The sequence below is a fragment of the Hypomesus nipponensis genome, chromosome 26, assembly GCF_054491055.1.
Source record: "Hypomesus nipponensis isolate SF chromosome 26, ASM5449105v1, whole genome shotgun sequence".
NCBI classification, from domain to species: domain Eukaryota; kingdom Metazoa; phylum Chordata; class Actinopteri; order Osmeriformes; family Osmeridae; genus Hypomesus; species Hypomesus nipponensis.
This window is the reverse complement of record NC_140386.1, coordinates 312,012-339,532: the sequence shown is the minus strand read 5'-3', so window position 1 is coordinate 339,532 and position 27,521 is coordinate 312,012. Positions and strand designations below refer to the sequence as shown.

Sequence of the window (27,521 nt, the reverse complement as noted above, 5' to 3'; positions counted from 1 at the left end):
GTGTTTCCCTGTGTCTGTCATTGTCTTCACCTGGGTCTTGTTGAGTGGTTTCAGTACTCCTTAGTGTTATCGTGTCCACCTGTGTCTTGTTTGGTTGTGTGTTTAGGTTCCTGTTTTGTCCAGGCTTTGTCTTGTCCTTACTCTTGTTACCGTGAGTACCCTGTCTGTTTCCCTATCATCATGAATAGACCCTTGTTTGAGGCTCCACCTGGCAAAATCTCCTGCATTTGGGTCCTACCCCACCACACACCGTAACATTTTCTGACAGTATTCAAAAATGTATATACTTGTGCCTTGAAACCACTGATGCTATTCTTGTCTTCACCACTTGTACATGCTATCAGGCCATAGCTTTTGACTTTCACACCATGCAACAATAATTCAAGGTAATACATGTTGATTAACCTCCAGCCAAAACAAATATTAAAGGGTAACTACCTAGAAGTTGTGCTCAATTGTTTTACACTGGCAGGCATTGGACTTGATCCTAACAAGTATGTGAGAGCATTCTGTCTGGGCTTCTTCTGTGTCTCACCAGGATCAGATCCTGTTTGCAGCAGCTTATTCTCACTCTCCATGCATTTCATCCTAGCCTGATATAGTTAAATGACATGAAGTGTCTTCTATACTACATATAATGTAATCATGCCACTTAACGACCAATATTCAAATATACATTTTATAACCTTCACGTGACCCTTGACAGACAAGAGGCTCCATCAAATGAACAAATAATAAATGTAGATTATTTGGCTTTCACGGTACTGTAATGGTGGGGCATTTTAGTGAAGAGAGATGGAGTCAGCAGTCAAGCTTTGTGTCCACTAAAACGTTTTTTAACGCTTTGCACCGCTTGCCTTCCAACAGTAGGCTACACCACGCTTGGGAGCGTGTTAAAGTTAATACAGATAGTAGTAGTCTGTGAGTCAGGTTCAAGAATGGAACAAAAATAATTGGGGGAGATAGTTTTGGTTATGTTGACTTGAGTTCATAGAATAAAGTCGAATTTAATAGAATAAAATCGTATTGCAATCGGTACACCGATTTGAAAATGCAATACCACCAACATCCACCGGGGCCGTTGTCTCAAGACGAGGAGCGAGGGGTGGGGGTTTGGCCTCACTGCGCCACCGATATCTTTTTCATAGAAATGAACGGGGAAGCCATCTTTAAAGAGTCGCGTAGCTCGGTCGAGTTATATAGGTATATGGCACAGCCCTACATTCATAGTACGTAACTCATCGACCCGTACATTGACAGATCAATCGTCTATGTCGCCTTGTGTTATTATTCATTCTCCACGTAGAGGTCGGTGGTATTCGGTAGTTGGAGAGACCATCTTAGACGATTGGTTTCCTTAAACGACCGTCTCACAGACTCGTGCAGTCAGGCCAAATGAAGAGGATTTTCTTGAAGTTGATTGTCTATTTATCAGCGCTATGTATTGCAATATTTGCGATATTGCAAACTCTGTTACTTTTTCTGCTGAATATTTTTTCGCCAAGCTTGACCAAGCAACTTATTTTAAAGATGGGTGAGAAGGTTACGATGAGCCAGAATCCAAAATTCAAATATGAAGATTGGGGACCAACTTTCATGTCTTTAATATTCATAAAAACTGTGATCGGACACATATGGCTCTCGCTCGGTGAAGATGCATTTGTGGGTTCAAAGGCCCCTGATACACCTGTTGTTACTTTAGACGGCAAGAAAACGAATATCTACAATTTTATGAAAGGTGGGTCGGTCATATGCCTTTTCTATAGAACTGAAACTATAGGCTACATAAGAAAACGTTTACCTTAAAGGCAGGGTATCTAATGTGTTTGATAAGCACTTTTTGTCATATTTGCCAAAATAAACTTCACGGATAGCAACCAATACATATAAAGGTTTGACGGTAATATGAAATCAATCCGACATCTCTGGGCGACTATCTTAAACACAACAATTCATTAGGCCGTACCTTGACTACTGATTGGACGGGGTACCTGTCTATATGCACGCACTATGCCCCTGCACTCAATGCAGGGGCGCCACCAGGAATTTTGGGCCCCATGAAAAATAATATATATATATTCATATTTTTTGATCATTTTTATAAGTTTTTCTATTTTTTGGGGCCCCTGTCAGTCAGGGGCCCTTAGAATCGTCCTAACTACCCCCACCCCCCATACGACACCCCTGACTCAATGGCGTTACTGTAGTTTTGTGCCTAACCCACCTTTAATGTGATGCATTTCTTTAGACAACAGACCTCTGGTATTGAGTTTTGGAAGTTGTTCCTGACCTCCATTTTTGTACAAACTTGACCAGTTCAAGAGACTGGTCAAGGACTTCAGTGATGTGGCAGACTTTCTTGTTGTCTACGTTGCTGAGGCACATTCAACAGGTGAGTTTGCTGTTTAATAGACCTGCAATTGTTATAGTCTTTGCAGTAGCCTATGTAATAACATTTGCTCAGACTGTGTATACAGTGAGCCATGTCTTTATATATTCTCTTTAGATGGTTGGGCCTTTAGCAACAATGTTGCTATCAAGAAGCACCAGGACCTAAAGGAGAGAATTGCTGCTGCTCAGCTACTTGCCAAGGAGGACCCACTATGTACCATTGTAGTGGATGAAATGTTTGATACCACAGCTGCTAAATATGGTGCTCTGCCCGAAAGGTTGTACGTGCTACAGGCAGGAAACGTTGTGTATAAGGTAAATAAGGACTGCCCTTTTTTGTTTGAGTTTTACATATTACATATAGATAAACCGAGTGAAGGGCAGCAGTCTATTGAAACGTATGTCCTACATTTGTGAAGTAACTTGTAAAACCTCTTTCTTCTCAGGGAGTTAAGGGGCCTTGGGGTTACGATCCTATGGAGGTGCACTCATTCCTGCAAAAGATGAAGTAGAAGATGTGTCAAAACAGCTTTCTGTTGTGTAACTCCAGTTTGCTATCCCTTAAATTCATTTAATTTCACCCTTTCGTGATCAATGTTCATCCCTGGATTTTAACTATTCTCCATTTTTGTTAATGATGGATACAGAGCAAATGTCTGACCTCTGTAACCTGATGTAGAAAGAATTGGAGAGATGTTTGAACCAGGTCATGTACATTACATACATGAATATATTCAGACTAAGAAATCTAATAGGACATGGACAAATTGTTAGTCAGTTGTCTTTTTCCTAAAACTTTTATAATGTATAATGTGTTATTTGAGAAAAGTTATATTTTTATAATAAATTCTCTGTGGCTTAATTTAGCTTCCTACAAAATGTATCATGATGATGACAGGTGGGGTTTGCTTAACATATGATCACTACCTGATTTATCTCTATACAACTTTTTATGTATTGAATAATCATCCAGAAGTACTACTGCTTTGTGTATGATGATTACAATGCAAACTTCTGGCTATTGTAATTGGATGTATGAAAAGTAGGTTTTGTGCAGCATGGTTTTGGAAAATCTACAGTGTGTATCATGTTTGTGTATGATAATGCATAAGGGTATCAGTATTGGTATCAAACAAATAAATCAGAATCAGAATTGGTGTTTATTCGCCATGAAAGTTTACACAGACAAGGAATTTACTTTGGCAGGAGAGCCTACCTAGGCAGCCATTATCGGCACCAACTAGTGTCAGTAATAAACAATTAATTGGAGGGAGAACCTGCTGTACTGTTTCCTTATGGTTAAAATAGAATATAATATCCCTATTTTACATAAACTAAAAATTAATTTTTTACATGCAGTTTCAACCAAAAGGATAATTCAACAGTACGTCTACATGGATGGGACATATCACTATTGACAAGTACATTGAAGAAGAAAAACAGTGGCAATGTTGGCCATGGCATGTCTTTGTTATTAGAAAGGTCAACAGTCTTACATTTCTAGCAGATGCTCTTATTCAGAGCGACTTACAGTAAGCACAGGGACATTACCCCCGAGGCAAGTAGGGTGAAGTGCCTTGCCCAAGGACACAATGTCATTTTACACAGCCGGGAATCAAACCGGCAACATTCTGATTAATAGCCCGAATTCCCAACCACTCAGCCATCTGACTCCGTCTTGCTCAGCACAGTGTTTGCATGTCCTTGTATAGCTCTCACATAAGAGCCCACACTAATAAAAGTACCATGTTAAAGGCCATCCAAATAAAGACCAACATCAAAAACACTGGGTCATAACTCAAAAGTTAATATGTCAATTACTAGGATACAGAGAGCACAACGGTTTTGTGTTGCTACAACTGGTGCAACAACCTGTCATGTTAAAAACATTAGCCAAGAAACAAGCTTGGCTCACTCTCAGAATGTCAGAATGCACATATTGTTAGGACTTTTACCTTTAAGGATTAGCTTCAAATGCAGTAGAGGACTGTATGTGGGAAAGAAAAGGCAGAGTGCATGGACAGCCTTATATTGGTTTGTGTTGACACACTGTAGTGTAGTAGTGTTGTAATGCTTGGCATTGCCACCAAATCAGGTTTGCTGGTTAGTAAGGCAACCCTCTAAAGACATTTAAGAGATGTAGGAGGGACTGTGTAAACCAACAGCCAGCACAACCTGAGGTTTTATCTTCACACTGCAGACTCAGCAGACACAGGTAACAAATTGTACTTTCCAATCAAGTTAATTTAGCTTAGACTCAGTTTGTCTCATAACTGTACTTTTTAGTTAAGATCAGACCAGAATCATTGTATAATTCATAGATCATGTGATAAATAGAATATGGCTGGTATATATATATATACTGTACATATCCTTTATTGTATGCCTGGAAAACTGTGCATGTTCTTTAACATCTAAAGAATTTTAAACAGATTGATAGGCATACAGTTGCAAATGTGTTCATTTTAACATGTCTGTCCATGACAAATTATAACCAATTCCTTTTTTGTCAAAGACCTCTTATGCTTTATTTATTTTTTAATAGATTTTGTTGAACAATGGACAGATCTAGAGAAAGAAAATCTAGCAATACAGCTATCAAAGAGGTAAAAATAAATGATTGTGTGCATGAGTGTTTTGTAATCAGATGTGTTGTATTAGTGATCTCTATCTAACGAGGTGGTGGTGGTAGTGATGTACGTCTTATGTGCATCCTCTGTGTGTCCAGGTTTCTCAAGGGGCCCCGGCGTTACTCCGTAGAACGTCCAGGCTGGCACACAGCCAAACTCAAGGCCAAAGCCAGGCCCAGAGTCTGTTCAGCTTGAAGGGGCTTGTGGCAGCCCAGAAGTTCTCCAAGGGACTTAGGGTGAAGATGAAACATGCCCATACCATAATCCCAGACCCACAGCATTCAATCGATCATCAATTCCCTAACATTTGAATGTTTATCTTAATTTACGTGACACATTCCAATTGACAGTAGTTGATGGTACATTTTTTGAAGATTTTTCCTTTGTGTTCTCAGGAACGTGCAGCATTAAAACTAGCGGAAAGGAAGGCCACAATGAGAAAACCTACGATTATAGTTCAGGAACAGGTCTTTGAACCCACCCACCCCCCACACACAGAAACAAAAAACAGTCAGCACACAACACAAAATTTAGCAATAGTACAATAGTAGCATTTTGTCTCTGACACTCTAGATTCCTGATGGCTCCGCCCAGCCCGCAGAGCACTTTCCTTACACAGTGATCTCTTCCATGATCCGGGACTTCTTGTCATCGCGACTGGAAGGCTTGCCCTACAATGCCCCCTGTAGTGGAACGCTGGCCAAGGTGCTAAGTGAGGAGGTGAAGGATCTGGTGAGGACCATGTGTCCTGCCCGCTACAGGCTGGTGTGTACTGTGGCTCTGGGTCAAACGGGGTTGGACGGTCAACAGGGGGATAGGGGGTTGCTGCTGGCTAGCCGTTGTCTTTGGGACCCCCACACTGATACATGCGTTTCACACACATTCCGGAACCAGGAGATGTTCTGTACCATTGATGTGTTTGCTGTGTACTTTGAATAAAATACCGTAAGTCACTCATAAAATAGATAAAGCTGATCAATGGTAAAAAAGGTCATCATAGAGTAGGTTACCATATATTGTTAATCTCTTGTTATGTTAAAACGTCTAAAATACTTCATGAACACGATCATACATTTTGAATACATTTTCATTTCAATATAATTTCTTTTAAAAAGATCACAAGCATGAGTGAGTGAGTGTGTGTGTGTGTGAGACATGTACAGTATGTTTGGTAAGGTTTTAGCTTTTAAATAACTGAGCAACATGCCACAAAAAGCATAATAAAACACAGGACAAATACTTAAGTTATTGTAAAATTATATTAACGAGCCATTTTTCCTCAATTTAAAATAAAAAAATAAAGGCAACATAGGACAGAAGTGTATAATGCTTAATGCTCACAGAAAATGAAAATAAACTCCATCACATTTAAAAGACTGCCGCTAAGTTTATAATATAATGCCTACTATAATCAGTTCAGAAAACGTTGACGTCTTATTAACTGAGGCAATATACACAGTCAAAGTCTGTATCAAAATATTAAAAATGAGGAACGGGGCAAAAGGTACAAACAAAAAGTGAGAGGAAATATGACCAATATGACGTTACTATGGGATACTCTTTCATTGCCATCTCATTGTGAACAAATAGGAAAACACAGAATGAGGCTACAACGATGGAGAGAAAGAGCACAGGGTGTTAAGCACAGGCAAGTAAGAGTCTATACACCACATCTTTAAAGCAGGTGTCCACAGAAAGGAGCATTGCTAGGTAGTATGTTGTAGACAGATCTCAGCATTCATGCATTTCCTTGGTATGCTGATGTTTGGTTTCCCTTGACAGAAAAGATCAGTCTCGACTGATTAAATAAAAGCAATGCAACTGACATAATAATTGTGTTGCTTCACAAAATAACCCACAAACACATTCCCTATCAACGTCATACTGTCAAAGGATTCCGTTTTACATATTAAAAACCAATTGAGGACTTAAAATCCAGGACAGATCCTCTTGGAAAAAAACATTACTTTTACCTTAAAACATGGCAGAATTGTGGATTGGGATTGGAAAGTACATCTGAAAGATCACAGGCAGATTCTGAACATCGTGTCTTCTGACTTTGGAGACACTATATGTGGCTGAAAACAAAACATTGAGGAGAGTTCACAATATGCATATGCACACTCACCAATGTTTAAGTGGCAAAAGCGGAAACATTTTCTGCACAAGTTGCACCACGAAGCAATAAAAGCACAGAGGTAAACATGAACCTTTTTCTTTGCTTTGTGAAAAAAGTTTCTGCAGAGATCTCAAAAACATTGTTGTGTATGTTCTTTTTCAGTAGCTGGTTCCGTCACACTTGGGCGATGTGACAAACGAAAGAATTGTCCTTCATTTTGGAGCAGTAGTCGCCAGCCATTTTATTTTTGTTATCAGCATTCTAAAACTGCGTGGAACCAAAACGGTGCCCATCCCTGATTCTGTGCTGATTTGATTGGCCATGTCTGTTGTGAGCTCAGGTCCTCTGGGTTGTGGTAAATGAAGGGGAGGGTCACACACTCATCGTCATGGTGGGGGAATACTGGGGAAGGTGTCACAGATGGGATATGGTTAAACACAACCGAGTAGAGGCTATACACACAGACAGGCACACCCTCACAACTATGACCAGGACACTGACTCACAGTCATGAGTGAGAGCTAAAGTTCTACTTCAAAAACATGGCCGCCACCAAGATGACATAAGTCATAAGTTAACTTAGTCACAGAGGTGAGTAGGAGGAAAGGGAGTGTACTCACGTTCTCACTCTGGAATGAGTGGAGGAAGTTTCCCCCCAACTCTCCATCATCCCTTGGGGTCCCAGGAGGATTGCTAATGCCACTTAAGTTGTTCGGGGAGTTCTGTGTATGATGGGAAGTGGAATATCCATATCAACATTAAAACATTTAGAAGAAAATACCACCAGTAAGCTCTTATTTCATTAGTCATTAGAACTGAAATCATTTAGTTGAGCTGTGTATATATGTATATCATTTCAAAGCTATTTTGGTATTTACCTTGTTCAGTCCATCCATATCACCAGAGCCTATGGAAGAGAATTATAAAGGAATACAAACCTCTTAAAAGCAAAGTAAAAATGCGCTCTGACAAAAATCATCCATTGTTTTTCATGGAACCAAAACCACTTGGCACCCCACCAGTAGTCATTTGTCGCAAATTCATCAGTTGATTTCAAACTAGTAAAACGGTCCGAACGGTTTGCCACTGGTGTTTACAAAAATGTGACGTCATATCCATATGTTGTGTTTAGTAACAGACACGGGTGACCTATGCTGCGTTACCTAGCGATCCGTTCATGTGGTGTGGTTCCATCCCGGCCATGGCTCCCAGAGGGCCATCAGAGCCAGGGCCCATTGGGAACTGCAGGGAGAGAGGTAAGCAGGGCGTTACTTTACTAACAGCACCAACAGCACCTTGTGGCGCCGTCTGCAGTTGCTATATACTTTTCACAGAGAACCACCCCGAGAAGAGAAGGTAAAGGCTTCAGTTGACTGACAACAATTGGTTTTCACGTGGCAAAGTAGTCAGTAAGGGTATGCAGATGGCACTCTTATCTGTGGAAGCCCAACAATTTTCTTTATCTGGCAACCAAACCATAAATGTCCATGGTCACAATACTAGAGCAAATCAAAGAAAAGGGGTATTTGAAAAAAAACATTTTTCTCATATTGTTTTCTCTAAGCAAAAGTCCAAAATATTTGTAGAAAGATCCCTACTAGTGACATCCAGTACAAGTTTCATGGCCAGCAACAAGCAGGTTTAGCCATTTTCCAACTACTAGCCAGGGGGTTTATTTACATTATTCCGGTTGCCAGGTCCAGAGTTGATCATGGTATACAGGTTGTCGCCAGAATTGTTAGAATCTGAAAAGTAAATTTCAGAATTAGTCATCACACTAGTCAATGAACAATCTACTGTGTGTGTGTGTGTGTATAGCCCTTACCGGCTGGGCTAGGCATGATGGGTGTTCCCGGAGGTCCACCACCACCAGGAGCTCCCTGCAAGCACATATTAGGAAATAAAAACCCTCATTCAAGGCCACAGGATGCTAACAAAGTATACACTTGTATACAAAAATGTTATCTTCAAAATATCAATTAGGATGTCTTGGAAAAAAGGTTTTATTCTCACCCCATATGCACCAGGAGAGGGTGATGAGTAAGGCATCTGAAGTCAAAACAGACCAACAGGGGTTGTGATCTAAAACATCATTTATTTTATCTTCCCAACATCATGACCAGTGTCTTTCCATGGAAACTGGGATACATTATACTGCAATTACATCCCAGACTAGGACTCTAATGCATTAAACCTCCAGGGCGCACACACTACCCTACAATCTGAACCAGTTTAGCAGCGAGTGAGAGTCAGTGTGTGTGTGTGTGTGTGTGCGTGCAAGGGTAATTGAACTCACAGAGTTAGCATTGTTCGGACCAGGCCATTGCCTTCCTCCACCACCTGGACCCCTGTATCCCAGACAAAGGAAGTCCAAGTTAAAAGTGGCTTCACACACACACACACAAGATAAGCGTGTTTCAGATACAATGTCAGATAGTGAAAGAGATCAACCCAGTATGATAGAAACAAGACAGAAAGCTCACATGTTGACTCCTGGCATGCCTGGACCCATGGCGTTATGCGGGGGCCGCATCCCACCCCCAAAATTCTTAAAAAAACACAAGTTATCAGATTGTTTTTATGATGGAGCAAACTTGAATAAAGTTGGTTTATTTGAATTTTCTGTCTGTGGTGCAGGAGCCCCTGACTGGACTGGCTTACCTGGGGTCCAGGTCCCATAGGGCCCATGCCTCGCGGCCCGCTCATTCTCTGCATCGGCCCCAAGTTGGGATGTCCTGGAATGAAAAACAAACAAAACATGGTCACGGTTGCAAACAAATTCTAGAATCCTGAATATGGAAGTTAACGGATCAGGAATGGCTGCTTTCCAGAAACTTGAGACTGCAGCGAGAGGTTGGGAAGGCGTCATCTGTGGACACTCACCCTGGGGTGGTCGTGTGGGGTCCATGTTGGCCAGCATGGGATGGGGACCTGGTCCACCACCTGGAGGCTGGGAAGGAGGAACAAAAACAGACACAAAATAAAAACAAGTACACAACAGAGAAGCACAAGGAAAGGACAGGGAGGTTATTTGGACTAGACCCCGAAGCCGCTGCCAAGCAGCGCCATTTAAAGTTTCAGCCAAAGCCAGCTAATAATTTTGTAAGTCAAATGGAGCAGCCTTCTGATATTTTTGGGCTGAGCCAGCTGAAGATATTTGCATCAAACAATAATTCTATCTATCACAGAAAATAAATGATAAACTAAACTAAATCAATTTTGCACACCGGATTTGCCACAGTCTTGTGCTCGTTGCTATGATACACAGAACTCACAGTGAATTGATGACCAATTAAAATTGCGCGTTTTCTGATAGTGATGATCATACAGACAGTAAAAGAAGCAATGCATTTTATTTTTTTCACGCTGAGCTGAAATGGCGGAAACGACTAGAAAAGGTAATTGTATTGTTCTCACATACTTTCCTAATTTCTACGTAGGATACTCAGACTTTTGTTAGATCTTCAGATTTTGAAAGTAAGAATGACGTTTTGTCAGGACAAGAATGCCGTTTGTCGTTGTGTCAGGACTAGTATTTCATCAATATTTTTGTACTCTTTTACATTTACATTTAGTCATTTAGCAGACGCTCTTATCCAGAGCGACTTACAATAAGTACAGGGACATTCCCCCCGAGGCAAGTAGGGTGAAGTGCCTTGTCATTTGATCCAGCAACCTTCTGATTAGGAGCCCAACTCCCTCACCGCTCAGCCATCTGACTACCAAGTCTTTTGGGACTTGGAAATATTCAGATCTACTAAATCAGTATAACATACACATCTGTACACATGAAGTGGCAGCTTCAGCCATTTGTAGCTATGAAAATGTAGGCGGCTGCAGCAGCCATTTAAGTTTTGGCTGAGCTGGCTAGCCAGCCAATAACTTCATCAGCCAGCCATTATTTTCAAAACAACTGGCTTTGGGGTCTACTTTGGACACATACTTGAAAATTATAACTATAGATGAGCACAGGGTGCAAACCTAAAAAGTTCCACGTACCTGGTTACCCATTCGAATGGGAGGCCCTCGAGGGCCTCCGGCAAAACGTGGCGACATGAAAGACTGGGGAGAAAAAAAGACAAAAAATGGCGTCAGTGCAAAATAAATCGATTATAAAACAACTAAAACATGCTTTGTACCCGAAATGATTTGCGACTGCTGAAAGCATCAAGCGGACACACTAATGCAAAGCGGGTGGAGATGTGTTGAAAGAACAAACAGGGTTTAGCCCCTCATCCCCGAATGAAAGCAGAGAGAAGCAGCGCACAGAGATAATGGGAGGGAGGGTGGTGTGTGTTTTACCTGACTGTGAGGTCCCATCATATTGTTAGGGGGAGGAGCCTGAGGGTGAGGAGAGCCCTGGGGACCAGGCGGACCCTGTGACACATTCAGCAAGAAGGGAAGGCGGAGAAAGAAAAGGGAGAGAGGGGCAAGGGTTACTGCTGAGCGAAGGAGCGCTGGTGTTGGTGCCAGTATAGGGAAAAACCTCATTGCAAATATCCTAAAAGACAAGTGTCCCATGCTCGCAAGCGTGGTCTTGCTTATGCAGGTCACACCACGTCTTTAGAGAAAAATCTACTAGCACCATCGCACACATTCATGTGCAACTGATTTGGCTTGTATCCCTTCATCCTAATTGTTCCCCAGTATTCAACAAAACACATTGTTTGTCGTGCCGATAAAAATCTGAAGACAGGCAAAGAGAGAGTGTGTGCACATGCGCAGAAAGCGACAGAAGCCTTGAAAGAGAGAAATTCTTACGAAAAGAGATGTGTACTCTTGAGCTAACCATTCAAGGCATATGGCAGCATGTATCCAGCGTGTCATCACTGGTAATTTCCCCCAAATTAAGCACAGTCTCAATTAAGCTCTGTACAAATAGCTTTTCAGTCTTGCCAATCACCAGCACTGTCAAACTAGTGCTGCAGATGAGAGGGGTGGTTTAATTGAGAATACTCAACTGGCTCGGATAAAGAATGATCTGTGTGTATGTATGTGTGCGTGTGTTTGAAAGCTAAATCCCTCCCTTCCTCTTAATCACTCATACAGACATCAATTGTAGCTAAATTTATGGTGGGTAGATCTTTTCCTACAGGACCAACAGGAACAAAAGGCCAACACCTCTAAAGAGTGACTCCTACTCAGCTTACCAAGAGTTTCTCCCCAGGAGGTATTGATTTACTGTAGGTGATGAATCTTTCGATTTCCTCATTAAGCCAATAGGCCCGACCTAGTCTCCCTGCTCTAGTACTTTGGTGTGGGCAAACAGAAGACAACACTTAAACACCACAAGTCTCCAAAATGAAAATCAACATGGCAGAAAGACAGCTGAGCAGCATGTCATTGCAGACCAAAAGCGGACACACAGGCCTTGAACGCATGAGAGGCGAGCAGTCGGTTACAGTACAAGCCAACGGAAATTCAGCTACACAAATGGCAGAGGTGGGGTGGCTGATGTGTGATTCATGCACCAGTCCTGGGAGACCGGGATTTCAGGGTGGCAATGAATGCTGACCTGGAAGAATCCGGGGGGCATGGGTCCTCCTGGCATCCCCTCCCCTGGGCCCATCACAGGACTGGGGGCAGCAGCTGCACTCTGGAGAACACAAAAGGAATTTCCAAAACGGATTTAGGATCTTTTAGCAAGCTTTAAAATGCAACCATTTTTATTCAAATAAAATGTGACTCTTTAAACCTCAATATCTTCATAAAAAGGTGCATATCATTTTGTATAAACATGTGAAATGTTCCAATCTTTTATTCATATACAATGTGACTCTTTAAACCTCAATATCTTCATAAAAGGGTGTATATCATTTTGTAGTAACATTTGGAATGTTCCAATCTATCCATTTAACATTGGCAGTATACAGCCTTGCTGGGGGTGGGGCCAGTCAGTCACTATCCAGGATCCTGTGGAGCTTTGATAAGAATCTGTGGGATTTACGGATCCCCATCCAAAGTGCTCAGACACAGCAGGAACTCACTAGCCAATTTCCTGTCCCGACCACAGCCATAATTCACTAATGTGCCATTTGCTTCAGTCACACGGGTCATAAGCCACCATTGTTTTGGGCTTTTTGCAGGAGCATGCAAGACCAGCTCCCGTGCACAGCACTGGTAGAAAAGTAGGCTCCAAGTAGATTGAACACATCATGACTACATAAAATACACATGTTATACACACACAGCCAACAACAGAAGAAAAAAAATGCTGCTTCTAACGCCGTAGAATACTACAGGCAACACTGGTCAATAGGCTGCAAACTCCCCTGTATCGACGGTAGCCTCCCTAATTATATCTCAGCAGTGTGGTGCTGCAGGGCTATTGTGAAATACCACAACAGGGTAAGAAGTGAGGCTGGAGAAAGCCAGCCGTGCCCTGTACAGATTCTCTTCTACTGGTAAACAGTCAAAGGAGTTCCAAGGAATCCTGCAACAACAAGATGAATTGTTGCTGACATTCAAGAATGTCTACAAACACTCTTTGTGTTCTATTGAGATGACGGTAGGTTACTGAAAGTACTCAAATAAAATGTGTGTTGGTGAAGCCATGCAAAAGGTATTGTGAAGCCCTGGGGGAAAAGGAAAAAAAGAAGATTATACAACACATTTCTAAAGGAACTGTAAGAACAGGAATGTCATTTGGAAGCTATACCTAGTCTCTTGTCCTCAAACTCATCTCTAATACGTAGTTGCAAAAATCACCACAAACAGCGCTACCAAAGTCCATACAATAACCCTGAATGCGCATTGTGAGATTCCAGGCATGCCGTGTTTGATTCTTATCGTGTTCCAGTAGGCCCCCACTGCTGGGTTTGCCAAGAAGAGGAGGACAAATTGGCTTGGGGTGAGACACAAGGGAGGCTCTGCCAGGTCCCCCACCAGATGCTTGGGTACTGGAGAGGGGCAGATGTCATGCAGCCAGCCTTTAGGGTCTAGATTGAGGCCCACCTTCCAGACTCCCCCGGGGGCTTTTTACAACAGACTAGGCCCCACCTCCTTGTTCACTACGTGCGCTGAGGAAAACAGTAGAGCAGCACAATCCGTTGTTTCATACAGAGTCATTAAGGGGGGCGGGGTTACGAAAGGGGAGGCAGTAGCCACTGCGGATGTGCTCTTATGTGTTCTCTACAAAAACAATGAGAGAGAGGGAGGGTGAGAGACAGAAGGGGAGGGGGGCTAGAGACAAAGTGGTTGATTAAGGTAGTCCTGAAGAGGTTATGGTGCAAATATGAGGGGTTAGGAGACAGAGAGAGAAAAAAAAGGTGTGTGTGTGTGTGGGAGATGGTTGGTCTATACAGAAAAGTGTGGGGGCAGGGTCAAAAACCAAACAAACTGACTGCTGTTGATGACCTAACCTAGACACTTTTACCCATTACACATCGAGGCAAAGGGGACCCATGGCCATCCTGTGTTAGCAAATCTTCTACCACCAATCAATTAATATAAAACTGCCTTTGCCGTCCAGACAGGATCCCCATCACTACTTAATGGTGAAAACAGAGGCACCCACAACAGAGATTTTCCAAACCCTCTCTACCCCCCCCCCTCCCCACTTCTCCTCCACCAACCCCCTCCCTTTCTCTATTCCTACTGTTTCCATGATGGCTGCTGGGCATATGCCACACTGCCACTCCTCCCTTTCCAATCTGTCCCTCTGCTCCCTGACAGCCATCAATCAGCAAGCTGACGCCATGACAACGGGGTCCTGAGGGAGTATCTGTGAGACCCAGCATGAAAGCGTCGAGGGTTTTTACGAGGAGGAGTGCTAGCAGCCACAAACCACCTCCCCCCACAGCCCACAGAGACAAAGGCGGTGCTCTGGGACCACTGTCCACATCCAGAGAGAGCAAAAGAGAGGTGGGGAGAGAGGCATGGGCCTACGTAAACAAAAGACAAATCTAGCTGAAGTATCTGTGTTTCTAGCTTATTGTCTTCAAGTTAAGGCCTCAACAATAAATTTCAAACCAACCACACCTAGTGGTAAATTCCCATTCTTTCGTTTGCTAATATTCTTCATAGTAGACATGGTAAAAGAAAGTACTGATTGAAAGAGGCCATTTCTAATGACCTCCCAAAAAACTTCCTGAACATTCTACGTTGATGACTGAATGAAAAGCAATCAATGAATTACTGCATCTGTTTTGTATAGAACACCCACTTAATATGATTCTTGCTAAATCACCATGCAATGCTCCCTTTATATCTAGGATAAAAAAAACTCATCAAACCCTTAAAAATGACCCGTGTGGAAAATTCTGCCTTCTAACAATTCTAGTCCTTTCACAAGAAAAGCTGGCGTGGTGGTCGCTAGCTGGAATAAGGAGGAATGTGAGGGAAATGGCAAAGCCTCCTTCTGGCTCCCAGGTCACCTGCCAGATCAGGAGGGTTGTTGCCGTGACAACCCTATCTGGCAAGAGCAGGGTCTACATCTCCATTTTAACCTCTTCCTTTCTGAGATACAGACAACACTAAGTGGATCTGAAGAAGACTATGACTATTTTCTCATTTGAAATGATGAGCCAATAGCAGGATGTGAAGTCAGCTTAACCGCTCCATCATTTTTGATAAAAGGAGGTTTTGTGGGTCTGTCTATTATGCACAGAACACACATTACATGCAAATGGTAAACAAAAAAATGGCAATATACATGATAAACACAATACAGGCCAACCCAACGGTCATCTGAAAAGAGTGGGGGTTTCATGGAGATGCCTCGGTTTGAGGTAAAACAACCGCAAATAAACTGGACACGTGCACATTCAGGTCTACTCAATGTGTAAAACCAGTCAGACTGGGTTAAAAAATTTATTTTGTGCCAATCACAGTGCCAATGTCAACCCTATGTGTACATGATAATGAGTTGGGGAGGCATTGTGGCCGACTGTCAGCCTGCTTTGTTTGGGGATTTAGGCCCAAGTATCCAGTGAATGAAAACATGACCCTTTGCCAAGATTTGGAAGGCTGCTTTTTTTCTTCTTAAGCAAATCCACCCATTTTACATGACTTCCTAAATAACTGACCGCATATGTCTCAAAACCAGCAGACATGATGCTACTGTAATTGGCCAAAATTCAAATCCCGGTCTGAGAAAAGGAAAAGATGGACATGGTCTGTTTTGTGTTTTTTTTTCTTCCTTGGGGATTGTGGTAGGAGACAGAAAAGAGGCAAGGTACTCGAGAGAGCCCATCGACAGGTCTGACTCAGGATATGCTGACGTCAGCAGCATTTTCCCAGAAGCCTCTAAGCTCTTCATCTGGGCCAAAGACAGGGCACGTTGACAGCTGGATGGAGAACCAGGATGCGGAAACACACTAACACTGTACTACAGCTTCTACAACCTTACTCTCATGAAGAGTCGTACACTTCTAAAACACAGGCCAAGTAGACTGGCAGATTAAGGGCCATCAATAAACCAGACCAACAAATCTGCACAGAAAAATCCAAATCCAAACCATTTAATCCCTCAGACAGACCTAAATCCATGACACTGATGGTTACTGAAGACTGTTCACTAATGGTGCTTACCCATCAAACTGCAAAATAACCTGCAAAAGAGTCTGATAGTAATTTTGGACACAAGCAGCAGATTAGCAATGAAGGATTTGGTCATCTAGTCTTTAGAACTATTTTTCAGCACCATAGTTGCACCATATGTGATGATTCTTAAGAAGTAGGCCGACTCACATAATCATGGAAGGCTTTGGCCTCACTGGAGTGGTCACATGTTTCTCTTCTCTCTGGTGCAGCGCAATACAGATCCCAGAACACACTGTTGACAAGACAAGAAAACAAAAAGATCAGTGGACCATATAATCATATACCCAAACTAGTAACTAGGTAAACAACACAACTACTCACCACCACCAAGAATGTAGGAATCCAGGGGGTTCACCAAGCGTGATATTCTTTTCCCATCTGATCTAAAAATGTGAATTTACAGATATGGCATGAGTTTTTGATAATTGTACAGGTAAAATATAACACACAATATAACTATTTTAGGATTGACTGTTGATATGGGGGAAGCCTCTATAGATAGGCCTCAACGTATATCCTCTTACCTCTGATAAAAAGGTCTGTGCTGACTTCTGTGCTCCTATGTGTAACAAATATTCATAGACGTATAATGCCAACCTATAGGAAGAAACAACAACAATATCTAAAACCATCATTTTACAGTAGGGTAGTAGATCAAACGCTTGGAATTAAGCTGTACTTGCCTGTTGAAATAGGGTTTAATTAGCGTTAGATCAAACTATTTGTTCAATTCGAGTTTTTAAACCAACTACCCCCCGGAAAAACATTTGTGAATTTTGCGTGACCCTCGCTCCGAGCTGAAACAAAGTATCTAATGGGCGCTGTAGGTAGGAAATGCAACCAAAGACAACAGAGAAACAATGTATAAAAATAAAGCGTTGCTATTGTCTGGTATCAACTTAGGATCTAAAATGTCGCCCACGATGTTTTCACTGAGCAAATAACAACGTGAAAACGACACATCATTAAAGACCAGAGGTCTGAGAGAACAGGCAGCGAATATGACCAAGGGAGGAATGGCGAGCAGTCAAGGCGGTTCATTCAATTCCATCCTCGGTAGGAGGAAATTGCTTCTTGCGAGCTAACCAGCGAACCACAAAGAACACGAGGAAACAACTTGCAAGACAAATAAATTGAATTTGAAACTTACTTCTCCCGTGCTTGGCCATCCGACGGCACAGGAGTGCCTTTGCCTTTGGGGAACATGGTTTTGTAAAGGAGGATCGGCTTCTCTTTCTTTTCACTATTTCATCTGACAGACCATCACGGCCGCGACCCTCGCACACTCCAACCGCACTTCCCAACCGAGCCTGGCAAAGGGGAAGAGGGTATGCTATGTAGATTGGCATTTGCTTTAACCAATGGGAGTGCTTTAGTCTCTTTCAGGTCTGCCTCGACATTAAATGTCGTGCGTTTTTGTTTTCCATTGGAGATTTGTACATGTCCACTCACACATCAGACAAACCAAGCGAAACCTCGAAAACACAATAACAGTCTAGATCTTGACATCATTAAGCATTTCAGGAAACATACTATTCAAATGTAAATTAATTACCACACAGGCCTACTAAATCTACTACAACTCGACACTCATTTAAAATCTTACACAGTATCGTTTGTGTCCGGTTAGTAGGCTATATCGCCTTTCATGAATAGCCTAATGTTGTTCTGAAATGTGACAAAATCATTCGGCGTATACCGTTTTGTTAGACCGTTTTGTGCGTTGGTTGGGATCTGTGTAGGCCTTAGGTAAACACTACGCAGATCAATTGTGTCGGTTTCTAACAATTTTTCGCTGATAATGGCGACATGATAGGGGCTATAGATAAGTTTTAACACAAGTTTGTCTTTAATTCTTAGGTAGCCGTAGAGTAGTAACTCCCCCACATTCATTAAAACGTGCTTTCACTTCAGTGCTTACAATTCTAAAATGTAATCTATCTTTAAAGTTCCACCTTAAAAACTGTAAACAAGGCATGCAAGTTTGGATATCACCAGAGATCTCTACTCAGTCGTGAAATGCCACTCTTAGACGGAGGGTGTGAGAAAGGGGGAGTAATGGGGATATCGCTATCATAATGCCTCCATGGGACGGACGGTATGTGCGTAGACGTTTGTGAGGCTCCAATAGGTTAAACGTTTCTCTTCTCGGGTACATTTCTTTGAACCAATGTGACCTTACCATTTGCTGGAGCCAATTGCCTACTTTTAGGTAAGCGTATATTGAGTTGGAAATGTATGGAAAAATGTTATATACATTTTTTCACAGGCTAAGAACTTTAGGCGTTTTTCTTTTTTTTATGTTGCTCACGCTCCTAACATGTTTATTATGACCTCGTTATTCACGTTTGAGCTGCAATCCAATGTCGCATGTCTAGCGAGCACGAGAGAGACTGGTGACCGCTACATATGAGTTGAGGACTGCAAACCTGGAGCAGATTCCGGCATTGGTCTTCTGCTCATTTATAACTTACATTCATGAGAAGGGTGACGTTTTGACACTTACAATAGTAACATATTCTCAGCAAACTAATGATTCAAATTAGACACTTTATAGACTTTAAAAAGTTGTGGTGTTAGGCTAAATGGTCAGTTGAGTAATGGGTCAGACGACCAATTGAGCTGCAGATTATTTCGACCTAAGCCCAGTTTTAAGAGCACAAAACCCCTTTTGTTTACGCTATTACATCAATCCAAAATCACTGCAACTAGTGGCGTTTTTCTCCTTGGAGCAGTATAATATAGTTAATACATTGTTTAGTAATTCCCTTTATACTAATTCACTGCAATGTGATATTAGCAAAATAACCTAGAGAGTGAATTAGTTCACCATGGATTGTTTGGTATGTATGGTATTTATGTGAGCATGGAAGGCTATAGTTCACTTCAAGATGCACAGCTGTGTCAGATCAAAGCAATGTGCTGCTTAGACCGAAATCAGACTGAAGTAACCTAATCATACTGTATATTGTACCCCTATTGTTCTACCAGTTCAGTCATCATGGCATCTGATACGAAGGATACTGACCCTCTGGAGGACTGTCTCTTAATCCTGGAGAGTGGAGAGGTATACAGAAACCCTACTGAGGTTAAGATGAGCCAAATAGTCCTTCCGTGCCATGCAAACCATTGTGGCGAGCTGAGCGTAGGCCAGCTGCTTAAGTGGATGGACTCAACGGCCTGCCTCTCTGGTAAGAAAATATGTGAATGCTGGTTGGGTAGGCACACAGTGTGCCATGTTTCACATAATGAAACAGTTTAGTTTAATGGTGCCAAGTATGCTCTTTATCTGGTCCCAGGTCATGCAAATCCGTTCAACCATCCTTCAAGCTTTGACATAATGATAATAATGAGGCACTGTTGTTTCCTGCCACTAATTGGGCATTGTTGTGTCATAATATACTGTATATCATTGTAAAATCTATAATGTTTTGAACGTCTTGATGCCATTTCCAGCTGAGAGACATGCAGGATGTTCATGCATTACTGCATCTGTCGATGATATTCATTTTGAGCACACCATTGGGTAAGTGTTCTCATGATCTTTAGTGGTCCATTAGACCAGCTTAGTTGTTGTTTTCTTTATATATATGTGTGTGTGGACTGCGTCCTCAAAAAGAGGCTGAGGCGACAGATGTGTTTACACTGTAACCATTTACCATCAACAGTGTTGATAGTAAAAATAAGTCTTCTGTCTGTATCTAGGGTTGGACAGGTGGTTAACATTAAAGCAAAAGTCAACAGAGCCTTCACATCCAGTATGGAGGTTTGTTCATGTCCATTTTTATCCTCCATTTACACAAGTCCTTGCTTCTTTGTATGCTCTTTGGCCATTATGTGTTCAGATGGTTGATGTCACTTTCAGGTGGGCATTTTGGTCACCTGTGAGGACCTATTTACTAACTGCCATTGGAAGGTATGCCATGCCTTTGGCACCTTTGTGGCCCGACGCACAGAGGCTGGAAAGGTTAGGTCAACAGGGAGGCGGTGGAGTCTCTGACTTCTATGTATTTCACTCAAAAGTATTTCATTCAAAAGTGAGCACCACAGACCCCTCTAACACTGTGTGTGTTTGTCTGTTTCTGTTTGTCTGTCTCTTCCCATCCATTGGTATGTCCTTGGGTGTGAATTTGTGTGGTGTTTGCAGGTGCAGCTGAAGCAGGTGATCCCACACACACAGGCTGAACAGATGGAGTACAGCATTGCAGCCGAGAGGAGAAGGATGAGGCTCATCCATGCCGAGATCATCACAGACCTGCTGAGCAGCAGCACGGCGCAACTAGGTACAGCCAAGTCCACAGGAAGTGCACATAGACTCGTTAAGCCTCATCACAGACATGCGTTCATGTGTAAACTTGTGTGTGCTTCTGTGTGTCTCTCTCCACCTTTCCCATCTTCTGTTTTCCTGTGTGTGTGTGTGTGTGTGTGTGTGTGTGTGTATGCGCGTGCCATCAGGGGAGTGCCAGGAGTTCCAAGGTGCAGTGCCAGCCGAGAGAACCCAGGTGGAAAGTGTGGAGTTGGTGTTGCCACCCCATGCTAATCACCAGGTCAGCACCTTTGGAGGTCAAATCATGGCCTGGATGGAGAATGTGGCCACCATTGCTGCAAGGTGAGCCTGTCTATCTTTTCAGCAAGACCTTGAACAGAAATCTAGATAATTTGCAGGTGTTGATGTATATTTACTAGGGCTGTCAAAGTTAACACGTTAATAATGCGTTAACGCAATCTCATTTTTACACAACAAGAAAAAATTAGTGCCGTTAACGCAGGTTTCTCTTTGACCCTGGGAATCACCTGTCGTCACTTGATTTCGACTGCCGACGGTAGCTGATGGAGAGAGGGATTTTAGATGGGAAGTTCTTCTTCAAAAAGTTCTGGACGGCTCGGTTGACAAAACTAAGGCTGTGTGTACTGATTGTCAAGCTGAGTTTAGTTATCACTGGAGTACTTCCACCCTGAACTATCACATGCAAGCAAAGCACACAGCTAACAGCAGCGTTAGCGGTAGCAGCAGCGTTTGCTCCGGTAATATATGGCAGACAACACTTGCAAAAGAAGCGAGCAGCTGACTGGGTTCAACAAGACAGAAACTGTATTGTTAAATATTAAGGTCAATCTGTGGTTGCTTAAGTATATGAAGTATGTTTTAGTGAGATTTGAATATTATGGAGCGGGATATTGTAGGCTATGAGACAACATGTCTTAAATGTATTTTTTATTCCAGAATAAGTCTAATTTTGTGGATGTTTATTATACAGCAGTATAGTTTGTGAGTGAATAAAACTCCCTCACAATTTAAGTTGTGTTCCATCTGAAATTGTTTTATGGACATTATCATCTAGTTAGGCCTATCTGAAGTTAAGTACACCCTTTTGATGTTATTTCTCACACAAAATAATTTATTGGGGTAACATTTGCCAGGGTGTCAGGTGGCTGAGCGGTTAGGAAATCGGGTTGGTAATCTGAAGGTCGCCAGTTCGATTCCCGGCCGTGCTAAATGACATTGTGTCCTTGGGCATGGCACTTCAGCCTACTTGCCTCGGGGGGAATGTCCCTGTACTTACTGTAAGTCGCTCTTGATAAGAGCGTCTGATAAATGACTAAAAAACTTTTTAACAGATTAAATAGATGTAATAATTTTGCGATTAAGTGCGATTAATCGCGATTCATCATTTGAAATAATGTGATTAATCGCAATTAAATATTTTAATCGCTTCACAGCCCTAATATTTACATACAGTGTATACAGTATATATTAAAGGTGTAATGATACACTCAATACATATCACGATACTGGGTGTACAATACAATACGTATCACGATATTTTGAACAACATTTTAAATTAAACTGAAATTCAATTCAAAGATTTAGTTCCAAAACATTAAACATTTTCAATAATTTTCTTTGTTGTACATACAATTTAATTACCTAAATTCAACCGATTTCTGTGAATGCAATGAATGCATGCATGACGCAGGTGCAGAGTAGGTCGCGTGCAGGTAGCTCAACCAATAGGATCAAATGGACGTCATATTGTAAAAATATTTCCATAACTCTAAGATACATATTATAAAAAGTTTGTATTGCGATATATTGTAGTGGTGTAGTGGTGTAGATATATTGTATTGTAGTGTACTGGGAGTCAGATGGCTGAGCGGTGAGGGAGTCGGGCTAGTAATCAGAAGGTTGCCGGATCGATTTCCCGCCGTGCCAAATGACGTTGTGTCCTTGGGCAAGGCACTTCACCCTACTTGCCTCGGGGGGATTGTCCCTGTACTTACTGTAAGTCGCACTGGATAAGAGCGTCTGCTAAATGACTAAATGTAAATGTAATATTGTTCCACGATATATTGTTACAGCCCTACTATATATATATATATATATATATATATATGTGTGTATGTATCCATATACAGTGTGATTCACTTAAGACTCCCTTCTTCCATTGCTTTCCGTCCCTTGGCCTAGCCGTCTGTGTAATGCCCATCCTACTCTGAGGACCATAGACATGTTCCACTTCCGGGGCCCGTCTCACATTGGTGATCGCCTGGTGCTTAAGGCCATTGTGAACAATTCCTTCAAGAACAGGTGGGTCCTGACAACAGATGAGCTCCGTTCAACTCCTTCGACAGCAAACATGGACCGGGAACAAGTTTGACAAGTCTCATATTCATTTAGGCATTTTTCTATGATGTGATCATGTTCAATTACACGTGTGCCATTGGTGTTTATACAGCATGGAGGTGGGGGTATGTGCAGAAGCCTATAAGGGTGGAGAACCGTTGCGCCACATCAACAGTGCCTTCATGACCTTTGAGGTTCTAGACAGCGACAGGAAGCCTTGCACGTTGCCACGGATACGTCCTGAACTCGTGGTGAGTTCTGGTTCTGACCTTTGTTAAACTGCCTAAAATTAGCTATGGACTGCTGTGTATGTTTGTGCACAACCTTTGCAGCAGTGAATATCATCAGCTGACATAGGACTGACATGGAACAAAATCTTCTATCTGTCAAAAGGTCTCCTAATGGTTAACCTTCATTTAACCCACAGGATGGAAAAAGGCGTTACCAGGAGGCAATAGCCAGAAAGAAGATCCGCCTTGACAGGTCGGTAGTAATATAGAAGGTTTTTCTGTGGTTCACATGTAGGCTAACTTTGTAGTTTATATGTATAACTATTTATGTAATGATGTAACAGCACAAACTTTTTGTAAATTTGTAAAAAAAAAGAGGCTATTTTATGCCTGTCTACAGGAAGTATATCTTCTCCTGCAAGCAGACTGAGGTCCCTCTTTCTGTGCCTTGGGACCTCAGTAACCAGGTAACTTACTGATACCTCCTTAAATACGACTCTACACAAGCAGTTGGCGACCATACTCTCTACTGACCCACTGTGGCCAGGCTTGCTTTTCTTTTTCTTTTCAAAACCACAATTTACTGTAGTGTTTAAATCCAGTTATGTTTTCAGATGTACCTCAGCTACAACAATGTGTCGGCACTAAAACTTTTAGCCGCGAGAAACAACTGGGTGTTAAGCTCTGAGAAAAATAAGGTCAGTATTGTCTGTAGCTGTAGAATGCACAAAATGACATAAATCTTCCAATATTTTTTTTTTCAACCCCTTCCTATACCCCCTACAAATAAACAATATTTATTTGGACAGGTGAAAATGTGCAGTCAGTCATGCTGACTATTCTCAAAGTAGGTCAACATTGTTTTGAATAAGGGGATACGACGAGAGCCTTAAAGTGTATAATATGTCCAAAATAATTTAGTCTTTGTTCAAAACTGGGACTTAACTGCATGAAAATACAATTTTAATTATTGTTATGTTTCAGCATCGAGACTATTTATCTATTACTATTGCAGAATGCATGTTATCTTATGATCCTATTCCTTAGCCGGTTTTCTTTTTGAAATCATTCATGTGCTTTTTTGACTGTAGTTACTTAAAAAATAAGAATGTATTCAACTGCTGCTTCTGCCTCTCATGGCTATTGTTTTCTCTCCCAGGTCAGTCTGTACACACTGGAAGAAAACCACGTGTTGTGTTTTAAGATCGAGACCCATGTGAATGTTCCAGCAGAGCAGACATTCCATCTGCTTTCAGATCTCAGTAAGAGACATAAATGGGACAAGCATTACGAGTGAGTAGCAGAGGCAACGATACTGCCATGCCTTGGCATGTCACAACACAACACTGCAGCAAGGTGTAACTGTCATTAAACACGTTGGGACTGCATGAGGTCATAAACGTTTTTTTTAAATATTATTATTATTGAGAAATTGTTTTAATGGGTTGTCCATCAAGATGTGTACATTTTCTTCTATAAATAATAGGGTTGCTTTCTTGTTGGTAGGAGCACAACAATGTTGCATGAAGCTTACAGAAATTATTCAGATTCTTTCACTATTTCATATATTGTTGTGATATACATAATTTGATCTGAATTAAATATATGTATTTAGGAAATGTACTTAGCAAATAAGTAACTTTCGGTTACATGTTCAGACCCTTGAGACTGCAGATTGAGCTTAGCTGCTTTCTTTGTTCTTTGAGAAGCCTCTGGAATTTGATTGCAGTCCACATGACACAGTTGGCTAATAGGGCATACAAGAAAAACAAACATATATCTAAAGTAGGTCCCCCAGTCCCACTAAAGTCAAAGGGTCGGAATATAGTGTATTTAGAACAATCTAATTGATATCTCCTAGATGTGGGTGCCTCGATCTAGACCATGTTTTTCCCCTTTCTGTCATCTACAGACAATGTGATGTGATAAACCAGGCAGATGAAGAGGACACTATTTACCGGGTGGCCACTCCTTCTGTTTCTAAAGGGGGTAAAGGCCAGGACTTCATTCTGCTAGCCTCCAGGAGGAAACCTTGCGATGTCGGGTATATTGACCTTGGTCACCAACCAACTGACTTTCATTGTTGTTCAATCTCTGCACTCCAATTATCTTTTGATCTTTCTTACACTGTGTCCTCACTATACCGAGGCATTTATATTCTGTTCCTGTGCAAGGGTCTATATAAGCACTTATTCTGTCAAAAAGGCTGTTTACATAAAATGGTTTTAAAAGTTGAGGTTTTACGTATTTTCAGATCCTCATAACTTCTGAACAATCAAAAACATGTTTTTATCTTGTTCAAAAACAACAAGCATGTTGCGTACCACTTCTACCCAGCGAGTTCGCAAATGACAGGCAAACTCCATCACAAAATCATGAAAATGACAGTTCAGTGGGGACACATTGTCACACGCTTGTGCTCTTTTATGACGCTTGTGACTCTCTACTCTCCTCAACTGTGTCTGCTTAAATGCACAGCACTCTTTTCTTACAGCCTCTTCTTATTTGATTATCATTTTGTCCCTCTCAGGGACCCTTACCTGATTGCCTTGCGCTCTGTCACCCTGCCCACCCACCCTCCCACTGAGGACTATACCAGGGGAGAGGTGCTTTGTGCTGGTTTCACTATCTGGGCGGAGTCCAGTACAGTCACTAAGGTGGGCAAATGGGGGCTCTTTATTGAGTCCAAAAAAGGGCCACAGACTCCATGTGTAATTCATCCACGCTAATTTCATGGTCCTAATGCTTGTATGAGTTTTGGATTTGGCAGTTTGGCATTTCCGTCACTGATCTCCATGTTTGTATGTTTTGCATCAGATCTCCTACTACAACCAGGCCACTCCAGGGGTGCTTCCATACATATCCACAGACATTGCTGGACTCTCCTCCAGCTTCTGTTGCACCTTCTCCTCCTGCAAGCAGTACCTGGAGGAAAACAGAGACAGCCTGGCTGCCCTGCACCCCTCTGCACTGTGGGGTCGTAACCACAGATAGCTATGTCCCAAACTGCTCAAAACACCATACCTTCCTGATAACACTGCCATCTTTTCACCAGGAGAATGATACCTTACTTCCCTCCCTCTGATACACTGGTCTTCAAACCAGGTCCTCAGGGCTTGTATGTTCTAGATGTTTCCCTACCACAACACAACCAATTCAAATAAATTGTCATTAGCACTTTCTGTAGAAGCCTCATAATGACCATTTATTTGAATTGGGTGTGTTGGATCAGGGAAACATCCAAAACATACAGAATGGACCCTGTCGACCAGGGTTGAAGACTACTGCTTTAATGCACTGTATGAAAATGGTCCTTCCTGACTGTCCTTCGCATTTCTATAGTGTGAGAGAATGGTACTGTCTTCGATTAGCCTCACTTTCCTGCACTAGGATGACAGAGAAGTTGTTTGCGCAGTTATGCACTGGGGAAAAGCCAGACTGTCTGTACCCCTCCCTTTGCCAGTTAGTGGTTTGTAACTTGTCAGCACAAGTTAACTGTGTTATTACTTGTTTAGTAGTTACATTCTGATCCAGTTTACATAATTCCAGAACAGGCTTTGGGACACAACTTTCAAGCTGCTGAACACCCATTAACACGAATAGTTGAAATTCAAATGATAATCTCACTTGATACTTGTGCAATACAAATATGCAGTTTTATCTATTGTGTCTGGGCATTGGAGTGAAACCCGATCGAAAATAGGCTATTTTATACCTCCTAAAATTATAATTTTTAGTTGATTGTCCCTGCGTTAGTGAAAGTAACATTTGTACATTGGCTGTGAAATGATGAATTTAAGCACTTTGATTTGAAACAGTGTATTCTAGAAGTTACATACAGTATTGATTAGAAGACAATGATGTGGACACTGGCCAAGTATCGAACATACCTAGTAGCCATGATTTCATTCAAACGCCATATACCAGTGAAACAATAAACACAGTGTACCAGTAGACATTTCTGTTTGATTCATTTCTTCATTT

At 41.8% G+C, this 27,521-nt stretch overlaps 4 protein-coding genes across 8 annotated transcripts; 3 read left to right on the top strand and 1 right to left on the bottom strand.

Annotated features, from left to right (window-relative positions):
* The first annotated feature begins 1,154 nt into the window (after positions 1–1,154).
* dio1 (iodothyronine deiodinase 1) lies at positions 1,155–3,548 on the top strand. The gene is made up of 4 exons (XM_084693076.1): positions 1,155–1,738; positions 2,249–2,392; positions 2,507–2,706; positions 2,838–3,548. Exons 1-4 carry the CDS (start codon positions 1,396–1,398, stop codon positions 2,901–2,903), a joined length of 753 nt encoding a protein of 250 aa, XP_084549202.1. The 5' UTR covers positions 1,155–1,395; the 3' UTR covers positions 2,904–3,548.
* A 1,401-nt stretch (positions 3,549–4,949) lies between these two features.
* LOC146220925 (dynein light chain Tctex-type 5-B-like) lies at positions 4,950–6,133 on the top strand. Its single transcript, XM_084692530.1, has 4 exons — positions 4,950–4,997; positions 5,120–5,257; positions 5,417–5,488; positions 5,595–6,133. The coding sequence occupies exons 1-4, from the start codon at positions 4,950–4,952 to the stop codon at positions 5,958–5,960; spliced, it is 624 nt and encodes a 207-aa protein (XP_084548656.1). The 3' UTR covers positions 5,961–6,133.
* Positions 6,134–6,261: 128 nt separating this feature from the next.
* ssbp3b (single stranded DNA binding protein 3b) lies at positions 6,262–17,970 on the bottom strand. 3 transcript variants are annotated; one of them, XR_014750744.1, is made up of 19 exons: positions 17,833–17,970; positions 17,207–17,279; positions 17,004–17,065; positions 16,830–16,914; positions 12,655–12,735; positions 11,442–11,516; positions 11,139–11,201; positions 10,023–10,089; positions 9,801–9,874; positions 9,623–9,687; positions 9,436–9,487; positions 9,153–9,188; positions 8,965–9,019; positions 8,820–8,884; positions 8,303–8,381; positions 8,018–8,046; positions 7,760–7,861; positions 7,232–7,542; positions 6,262–7,099 (listed from the first exon to the last, which is right to left on the bottom strand). XR_014750744.1 is itself a non-coding variant. In XM_084692528.1 (18 exons), the coding sequence occupies exons 1-18, from the start codon at positions 17,886–17,888 to the stop codon at positions 7,513–7,515; spliced, it is 1,149 nt and encodes a 382-aa protein (XP_084548654.1). In that variant the 5' UTR covers positions 17,889–17,970; the 3' UTR covers positions 6,262–7,512. The 3 variants fall into 3 exon arrangements, 2 of the variants coding, with proteins under 2 accessions (XP_084548654.1, XP_084548655.1); XM_084692528.1 differs by having other exon boundaries at positions 6,262–7,542; XM_084692529.1 differs by lacking the exon at positions 11,442–11,516 and having other exon boundaries at positions 6,262–7,542.
* On the top strand, positions 17,923–27,491 carry acot11b (acyl-CoA thioesterase 11b). 3 transcript variants are annotated; one of them, XM_084692518.1, is made up of 16 exons: positions 17,923–18,010; positions 19,674–19,873; positions 20,139–20,208; positions 20,388–20,448; positions 20,548–20,649; positions 20,830–20,965; positions 21,138–21,291; positions 23,152–23,271; positions 23,420–23,558; positions 23,735–23,790; positions 23,938–24,004; positions 24,152–24,235; positions 24,697–24,830; positions 25,450–25,581; positions 26,068–26,194; positions 26,355–27,491. In XM_084692518.1, exons 2-16 carry the CDS (start codon positions 19,684–19,686, stop codon positions 26,529–26,531), a joined length of 1,749 nt encoding a protein of 582 aa, XP_084548644.1. In that variant the 5' UTR covers positions 17,923–18,010; positions 19,674–19,683; the 3' UTR covers positions 26,532–27,491. The 3 variants fall into 3 exon arrangements, with proteins under 3 accessions (XP_084548644.1, XP_084548643.1, XP_084548642.1); XM_084692517.1 differs by lacking the exon at positions 17,923–18,010 and adding an exon at positions 18,683–18,894; XM_084692516.1 differs by lacking the exon at positions 17,923–18,010 and adding an exon at positions 18,713–18,780.
* The last annotated feature ends 30 nt before the right edge of the window (positions 27,492–27,521 follow it).

Excerpts from the sequence above, each read along its gene's own strand:
- acot11b (XM_084692516.1), top strand. The coding sequence starts at position 18,761 with ATGCCTCCATGGGACGGACG. Across the intron at positions 21,292-23,151 it reads GTGGCCACCATTGCTGCAAG|CCGTCTGTGTAATGCCCATC; the intron begins GTGAGCCTGTCT and ends CCCTTGGCCTAG. Across the intron at positions 23,791-23,937 it reads AAGAAGATCCGCCTTGACAG|GAAGTATATCTTCTCCTGCA; the intron begins GTCGGTAGTAAT and ends GCCTGTCTACAG.
- ssbp3b (XM_084692528.1), bottom strand. The coding sequence starts at position 17,888 with ATGTTCCCCAAAGGCAAAGGCACTCCTGTGCCGTCGGATGGCCAAGCA. Across the intron at positions 9,875-10,022 it reads CCCCACACGACCACCCCAGG|GACATCCCAACTTGGGGCCG; the intron begins GTGAGTGTCCAC and ends TTTTCATTCCAG. Across the intron at positions 9,020-9,152 it reads CCTCTCCTGGTGCATATGGG|GGAGCTCCTGGTGGTGGTGG; the intron begins GTGAGAATAAAA and ends ATGTGCTTGCAG.
- LOC146220925 (XM_084692530.1), top strand. The coding sequence starts at position 4,950 with ATGGACAGATCTAGAGAAAGAAAATCTAGCAATACAGCTATCAAAGAG. Across the intron at positions 4,998-5,119 it reads GCAATACAGCTATCAAAGAG|GTTTCTCAAGGGGCCCCGGC; the intron begins GTAAAAATAAAT and ends CTGTGTGTCCAG. Across the intron at positions 5,489-5,594 it reads CGATTATAGTTCAGGAACAG|ATTCCTGATGGCTCCGCCCA; the intron begins GTCTTTGAACCC and ends CTGACACTCTAG.